General features: G+C 38.8%; 1 protein-coding gene and 1 long non-coding RNA gene across 2 annotated transcripts; one reads left to right on the plus strand and one right to left on the minus strand.

The window, feature by feature from the left end:
- Window positions 1–3159: 3159 nt before the first annotated feature.
- Window positions 3160–5564, minus strand: LOC148855477 (uncharacterized). The gene is made up of 3 exons (XR_016094840.1): window positions 5428–5564; window positions 3443–3548; window positions 3160–3342 (listed from the first exon to the last, which is right to left on the minus strand). It is a non-coding gene; the product is annotated as an uncharacterized LOC148855477 (long non-coding RNA).
- LOC148855478 (expansin-A13-like) lies at window positions 4601–8443 on the plus strand. The gene is made up of 2 exons (XM_088941099.1): window positions 4601–5899; window positions 7742–8443. The coding sequence occupies exons 1-2, from the start codon at window positions 5400–5402 to the stop codon at window positions 8049–8051; spliced, it is 810 nt and encodes a 269-aa protein (XP_088797225.1). The 5' UTR covers window positions 4601–5399; the 3' UTR covers window positions 8052–8443.
- The last annotated feature ends 411 nt before the right edge of the window (window positions 8444–8854 follow it).

The following is an 8854-nucleotide window of genomic DNA, read 5'->3' on the forward strand; positions in this document are numbered from 1 at the left end:
GTTGATTGTTAGGATGTAAAAAGAGAAATGAAAAGAAAGAAAAAGTAACACCCAAAAGTTTCTGCCCACAACTTATTGTTGTATATCTTCATTTTAATTTAATGAATCGATTTTTGTGTTGCTGACAAATAAAAAAGTAACACCCAAAAGCAATCACATTGTCATGTAAGCTAAACAATATTGGAATGTTAATGTGGTCATATTAAGTACTGTTTGTGTAAACTTTTTTAAAGTAATTCACTAAGTGCAAAAGTCCAAAGCCAACATGTTATGTGTGGGTCATATGCCACTCTTTGGTTTACCTTCAAAGCTTCTAAACCTCAAAGATATGCCCATATGGCAGAAAGATCAACTAAATAGAAAAATGCATAGTTGCATGACATGTGGCATAATTAGAGATGTCACGAGGCAAACTTGTAAAGGACACATGGAGTTTTGAAAGTACAGAAATAATGTCATATTATGTCTGTACCTTGTGGCTTTTAGAGATTTCCAAATTGCATTTCTGAATGGTTAATACATGTGTGGTCTGATGTCAAAGTATGGAAGTTGATCACTGTATCCGAATTCCTACTCATACTTTTTATTGTAAGAAGCATGTTATCTGCATCTCTTGTTCACGAGAATCTTACCCGCGCCTACCCATAATACACCACCCCATGAATTGGGAACATCTCCCCCTACATAATATTATGTAGAGGATGAGATATTCTTCATGTGTAACTGCAATAAACGTAGGCAAGAGATTCGGGCTTGTTCTAAAAACCCATGTTAGCAAATGGGCTTCACATTGCAAAGTACACAGTCAAAGTCCAAATGCAAGCTTCTGCTCTTAGTCTTTTTAAAACACAAAAACAAAAGTCTATACAAACACACCCTTAGGTTGTAAATAACAATGGATGACTATTAAATGAAATGCATGTCCACAGTTGCTACCATGAAAAATGTACATCCTGGTCCCCTTGTGACTATATACTTAGAACACTATAAATGCCAAGATCGTATACTCAAAACAGTTTTCCTTTCCTTCTCATGTGGAGCACCTTTTTGACAATTCAATCACAGTAGGTGGTGCAAGAGATTATGGTCATACTCATTTGTCTGAGGTCAAATCTTTGAACCAGATAATTGAACCCTTTTGTATTTTGTATCTTTGATGTAATAAGGAAACCTTTGAATTCTTGGTCTCTTAATTGTTTCTCTTTTCTTTATGTATTTTGATTAATTTGCAGATACTTAAATACGCAGATAAGTTCGAGAACCAAGCTATTCATCTAATCCACTTTGTGCACTTGAGTCTCTATTAGATTGCTAAATTTATTTCTGTATTCATCATGGGCCTACCTCTCCAGCCATGCATCCCACAGATTTGTTTCTTTAGACAGTTAGAGTGAAAGCTTCTTGATTGTGGTATATTCCAATCCCTATGTAACCGCTGATTATCTGTTTTATTTCCTTTTTTATGTTAGTTTATTACATTTAGACTCCAAGTTTTACCTGTAAAATGAGAGGAGAAAATCAGAAAATCCTCAAGTTGGTCATGGGCTTGTGCCACATCAAAGGGGTGGCTTCCTCTGATATAACAGTCCAGATCAATGAGTCAGTGGGCCTGTCTAAGGTGGTATTGGCCTCAAGTCCATCATGTTATGTCTCTTATAATCTATACTCTATCATAATTCTGCTCTTGCATGGTTGCAATCTATCAGGAAATTCAGTCAGCTGTTTCTATACTACCTCCACCTTTGGTTAGTCGAGTTATTGCACTTACACAAGGTTTCTAAACGGAAAGATGAAAGGCAAGTAAATTTCCTCCAAAGTCTTTGTAAAATGTACATTTTCACGACAAGCAAAGCATTATTATCAAATCATCTTAAACAACTAGAGCCAAGCCCAGATGCTTTCAAGTCTTTTTGTGTAATCACATGCTTGTTGGTTGGCTATCCAATTATCCATGACATGAATGTAACTAAAGCTGCAGGCTGCAGCATATAGAGTGTGTAATGCAAATATGTAGAGTGTAAATTGGTCCATATAAATTGTAAAATTGGATTGGGGTCAAGATTGCCAGCCCTACTTAATATGCCATAGCTAAGGCTGTGATTGCGGAGCTAACCTGAAGTGGTATAAATTTCTCAAAAACTGATGCAGAATTTGCATCACATTCTTCCTTAATTTTATGTCATATAAATGACCACATCACTTTATTTCATATTTCACTACTCCCAAACAAATAACCTTCCTTCTCTTTACATTGTCTTTCTTATAAAGTGGAGTCCACATCATTTAACTTCCCATAACCATCCAAACAAACCTCATTTCTTTTATTTTAATTTTCCCTTGTTACAAAATAGGGACCACATATAGGGTTAGAGGACTATCAATGGGTCGGGTCTGCTTTGCAACAGGGTGTACCAGACTCGACCAATTTTATTAATCGGGGCAAAATAGACCCAGAACCGTCACAATTAATTAATCTGGATAATAATCATGTCTGACCCGATTTTATTGATGCATGATTATCTATGTTAATAAGAACTTAAAGCTTCTTTTATTGATACTATAATCTTAATAAGAATGACAGTAAAATAGATAATTATTAGTAAGAATGTCATAGACATTGTCTATCAAACCCACCTTTGAATTTTGATAAATAACACCTGATTGACTATCACATTTATGATATCATACTAATTGATTGTTAAAGAAATTTTCAGATATCATTTTACATTATATACTTGGAATATTTTATTTGGGACCCACCTACACTGATTACTATTACTGTGTGATGCAATGTAAGCATAAAATAAAACCAAACAAAGTTTTATTTATTAGGGAGTTTTTAGGCTTAAATTACAATTGGGGTGGGTGCCAGTTCGGAATTGGTGCTAATTCACGGATGGGTATTGGTGTGTAAAGTGGTGGTTTTTGACATTTTGAATGTTTATAGCTCTGCAGTGGAAATCAGAAAGTTGTATTGGGTCTGTTTGTACTCCTATGTATTTATTATTATTATTATTATTATTATTATTATTATTATTATTATTATTATTATTATTATTAGGATAAATATCTTAAAATACCCCTACTGTTTATGAAATTAACAAAATATATCTTTACTATTTACATATTGTCTTAAGCTATCCTTAAATTTTCTGACAATTGTCTAAAACTCCCATTGTCATTAATTTTCCATCATGCTCCATTTACATGTGATATCACTTTAAAATTTCTACAATACCCTTATTGTTCACTGCCGCTGTTGAAAGTTGCACTGGTGGTGGTGATTTTGGTATCGTTAAGAACTAGCAGTGCCAATGGAATCGCTAAGAGCCCTAGAGACCCCTGCAATACAACTCACATACACCCATATAGGATTCAAAGAGAATAAAGAGATTAGATCAAATAATTGAATAGATATTTTGCAAGAAATTAAACCTCTCACCTGTACGATTGGTGAACAAACATGCCACTAGTAAAGTACCGATCAAGGCCCCCACTTTGATTTGATCGATGCTCCAAAAGAAGGAAAGGAACGAACAACCGAATCCCTGCAATCGCAGGAGATGAAGGGCCCTCATTACAATCTTTTGAGCCAAAAATGTTCTTCAAGATATTTTTAAATGTATGGAAGATTTGGTCTTTTCAAGTGCTAGGTGAATCAACATATCTGCATAGATAGACGGAGACAGGGGTCAATATGGACGCCATCGCCAGTAAGGTATAGAGTCACGGAGACGAGGGGCCCTCATTACACTCTTTTGAGCCAAAATGTTCTTAAGGATATTTTTGAATGTAAGGGAGATTTGGTTGATGGGTCAAAGTTCGCTGGAGGCTCACACAGTTTGATGCCAAAAGCATTTATCAAAGTATATGTAACTGGGTTGAAGATTTGATTCGTGGAGGACCATACGCTCTCTGAACTGGGGGCTCAAATTCTTGTGCAACCGGTCGACATCTGCACAGGTTAATGCGTTGCATGGTGCACATGAAGATCTTCACCAAGGAAACCCATGATGGCGAAGAACGATATGGGCTGGCTCCACTCTGTAAGTTCCTTGTAAATGGGTGGGACAGGAGTATGGTGTTCCTCTTTGCAAAACTCTTGTTTGTATTTGAAAAAAATTGGAAATCAGGGGTTTTTCATGAGTTAGGTTTTATTTTGAAATTTTGATGAATAATGAATGACAAATTCAATATTTCATTTTTTTCGTTAGTGTTTACCAGCTTGTCAATTATCAGAAAACTTAAGGGTAGCTTAAGACAATATGTAAACAGTAAAGATACAATTTGTCAATTTCGCAAACAATAAAGGTAATTTAAGAGATTTACTCTTATTATTTTTGCTCTATAAAGCTCCACAACAGGGGTATTTCATCTCCCAAATTTATAAACCCCAATTCAGTGCAGGTGAATTCGGATTAACTGAACATGATGGTTGTTCAGTGGGCTGTAGAACCAAGAATAAGGGTGATGTTTGGCATCCGTGATGATACACCTCACACCTGATTTTTTTAAAATCGATGATTACTGAAATCAATCATTTTCCAAAAATTATCTTTTAATTTGTGATTTGGTATCATTTCCTTTATATCAACCGATATTTTAAATATCACTTTTGAGAATGTTTAATATTGATTTTTAAGCATAAAAGCACACCTCGCCCATACATAGGATGCCACCTCACCCAACAAAATTCAGAATCGCCTGAAAATCGGGAAATCATCGAATGTTATGATGGTCCCTCACCCAGGCCGATTTTAAGGATTGATTTTTTTTGCTGATTTCTCAAAAATCGGCATAATCAGCCAACCAAACAGAAAAAAAATCACTGATCTTTCTTCAAATGTTGATGTGGATCCGATGATAAATTCATGGACACTGTATCATTCGTTCCACAACCCGCTGTAAAAATACGGATCCCATCTAATCCTTGCTCAGTTCAGTGCAAGAGGATTCAATCCCAATCTCCCCTACACCCATCTGCAAACCTTACCAATCAGCCAATCTTGTTCCAGCATCTAAATATCAGGTACGTGAAGCAGGGTCGATATCCAGCTAGTGGGCTGAGCAGGTTTGTAGTTTCTTAGTACTTAGTACCAGACCAGCTGTGATGTTGTCGGGTCAAATCAGGTTCGTCCACCTCGTCCTACCCATTTAACCGCCTTATAATACTGATAAGCCTTTATAATTATAATAGAATAATCGGTCAATCCAGTGGACCAAAAGCTATAAGCCCAAGTATCCAAGCCCATCCACTAAATCAACCTCAAAACCCACGATTCGAAGCTTCCTATAGTCCCTAGACCCTAGTGCTTGCCCCTCTCTCTCTCTCTCTGAAACACACAAAATACAGAAACCACTAAAACAAGAAAGAGCAGGGAAACAGAGCACAAACAAAAATGTCAGCAAAACTCATTCACACATTACCATTTCTATACGCAGTGGTCCTGTCATGGAGAGTAGCTGATGCCGTCTACTCTTCTGCATCCCCACGTTCATACTCCTCCTCTCCATCCACAATGACCGAGTGGAGATCCGCTCGCGCCACCTACTACGCCGCGTCCGACCCTAGGGACGACGTCGGAGGAGCCTGCGGCTACGGGGACCTGGTCAAGAGCGGCTACGGCATGGCCACCGTCGGGCTGAGCACCGTCCTCTTCGAGCGCGGCCAGATCTGCGGCGCCTGTTTCGAGCTCCGCTGCGTCGAAGACCTGCGGTGGTGCATCCCGGGGACTTCCATCATTGTCACCGCCACCAACTTCTGCGCCCCCAACTACGGCCTGCCGTCCGACGGTGGCGGCCACTGCAATCCTCCCAACAAACACTTCGTCCTCCCCATCGAGGCCTTCGAGAAGATCGCTATCTGGAAAGCTGCCAATATGCCCATTCAGTATCGCAGGTACACACCGCAGACCGCACCTCTCCCTCAGTCCGTCTCTTCTCTTCCTTCTTTGTCTCCTCTGTTTGCTAACTTGCACCACTGCCTTCGGTGTTGGATTCTTTCGTTTTCTTTTGCTAACTTACGCCGGTAGGAGTGCGTAGGGTCGTTATCGTGCGCGTACTTTTTTTATTATTGATACTTGTTAGACTCTTGGACCAATCAGACCCGTGTTTTTCGCCACATGTCGGTTGCTTGAGTTCAAATTACCAGAATACCCTTCTATAACGCTTCAATTTTGGCGGTGATTCGCCAATCGCCGCCACTTGGGGGTCGGGCTGAGATCCTGAATGGGATAAAGGGGTTACTTTGATCACTGTATCTGCTTGGTTGATTAGAACCGTGGATCGAGATCCGACCGGAGCGACCGTAGAAGTTAGGACTCATTAGTCACAGAAAGCAAAAAATAATATTAAACCGGCTGTCTCGGTTGCCCGTTGATGCTTCATAGGGTCTAACGATCACGCCTTCGAACTTCTGTTCTGTTCTGTCGGAAAGTATGTGCATCTACGCATCATTGATCTCCCCATGCTTTGCTTTTCTGAAACTTTTTCCCGTTTGGTAACAAAGATAACTCTACCCCGACCTCGTCTATCCGCGTCCGGCTCCGGTCGGTCGCTGGAGCCTGGAGCGTGCGCATTGAACGAGAAAAGTGTACTCGACCTGTTTATTGTCTCCTCGTTAGCGTGGGGCTGGAGGGACACCGTAGTTATTCTTTTATCTGACGAAAATACCCTTTATAATGACTTATTATATTGTTGACTTGGGGGTATTCTAGTAATTTAAGTCTTCAACAAGTGGTTCTCTCCTTTTAACTGGAAATGAGCCAATTGTCTCCACGTCCATCAGTCATCATTAACTCGGTTCCTCGGTATAGATGGCTCTGTCATTGAAATCCTACTGTTTTAAATTGGTGGGCCCTTTCTGCACGAGGCATCTTTGAACTTTCCAGGAAATTCAGAGATTTTACTATTCTTTATTTACGGTGAACCAACAGTGCCAAAAATCAATCATCCCTTGGATCAGAATAAGTACACCGGTTGCCGACGGGAAAGAAAAGGAATTAAGTACATTGCTGGGGTCCACATTCTTTGACCAAAGTACTCTTTTATCCCATTCAGATACAATGACTCAAGGGTATTTTGGTCACTGTGGCGTGGATTGATCAACCTGCCCTTGATAGTCTTAGCCGGGAAGAATCGAAAGACAGTGGACGACTGAAGCCTTTACCATCACGGAATCGGGCCTACTTTTGGTAAGAAAAAGTACAAACAGCATAGCTGTAAAAACGAAAAGCTGAGCTGAATGCCGGATGATGTCAGAGGTCATTAATCATTCATTAAGTGGATTTTTTTTTTGTCCTTTTCTAGAACCATTTTGTCATCTTTGTAATGGACGGTTCTCAATTTTCATTGCAAATATGGAACCATTTTGAAGTGTTTCTATTTTTTTTTTCATTTTTATACTTTTTCATTATCAAAATATGTTTTATTTTATTTTTATGGATATTTTATTTACTTAATTTATATACTTGGATTTTGGTGGTGTTTGATTGAGCTGAAAATCTCTAAATTTGAAAAATGCCTCGTTCAGCATATAAGAACAGGCATTGAGGTGATTAATTCAAGGAATGTTTGGGTTTGGATTCTTTCAGTATTTTCACTACCAATTTTAGCAGTTATCAAGTGTCCCCCCTCAGAGGAAAAAGTTTTCTGTACTGTTCTTAGTTAAGCTTAGAAAAAAAAAATGTTGATAGAATTAAGGGTTCTGATCTTTAAGCATTACTGGTTTTGGTGGTTTCAGGATGAAGTGCAGAAAGGAGGGTGGGATCCGGTTCCGGATTGATGGATCGGGTTACTTCTATTCGGTGCTGATCAGTAATGTTGCTGGTGCTGGTGATGTAGTGGCTGTGAAAATTAAGGGGTCAAGAACAGGGTGGCTTCCAATGGGGAGGAATTGGGGGCAAAACTGGCATGTAACTGCTGATTTGAAAAACCAGCCACTGTCATTTGAAGTCACCACTAGTGATGGGGTCACTGTTGTGTCTTACAATGTTGCACCCAAAGATTGGAGCTTGGGACAGACCTTTGAAGGCAAGCAATTTGAGTCATAGAACACAATGATACTAAGCAAAACAACTACAGGGAAGAAAAATTAAGTATATATTTTTTGTCTAGAAGACAAAGGCTGTAAGGATGGAAAAGAGTTTCTTTTTGAACATAGATATTAGGAGGGAAGGGATGGGATTAATTATTTGGGTCCTTGTATTGAGGTACTAGTTTTGCAGAGATCAGCTGGAGCATTCATGGCTTCAGATATGATCACGGAGAAGTTTTATAGAGGATAGAGTATCGCAATGCTGAAGTAAAGAGCTTCGGCAATGCTGATATCGGTGAATGTATTTAGGGTTTGATGTTTCAAACTTGATTCTTGTGGCATAATTGAAACATTGTAATATCAACACAGATTATTATCTTGGATATGATAAGAATTTCAGTTTTCTTCCTTCTAGTGTTTTGCTGAATGCTCTTATTTTTCTTGTTAAGCCTTCAAGATGGGCATCACAGACTTAACCCCGTTCCCCTTCCAAGAGTGAGTGAATTTTGTTCTGTTTTGTTTATGGAGAAGGTATTTCTCGGTTTGATCAAATAGCCATCCTTTTTCTGGAGTCCAGATCCTCTACATGGTAGGATTTACATGTAGATTGTAGTTTATGCCCTTCTGGGCAATTGTTCTGTCTCAATTTGTCTTATTCACCTCTTTTTCTGCTAAAATTCATCAAGGAACTAGCCTCACTTTTTTATTGTCTTTTTAAAACTTTTTCTTTTTGAGATAACCCCAATTGAATACATTTTGGGTTCTATTTGGTTCTGGTAGGGATTCCTTATGCATAGAAGATCAACCATTACATAGAAA

This window comes from Nelumbo lutea, chromosome 4 (assembly GCF_056320005.1).
Source record: "Nelumbo lutea isolate HS-2025 chromosome 4, American lotus-T2T, whole genome shotgun sequence".
In the NCBI taxonomy this organism is placed as follows: Eukaryota; Viridiplantae; Streptophyta; class Magnoliopsida; order Proteales; family Nelumbonaceae; genus Nelumbo; species Nelumbo lutea.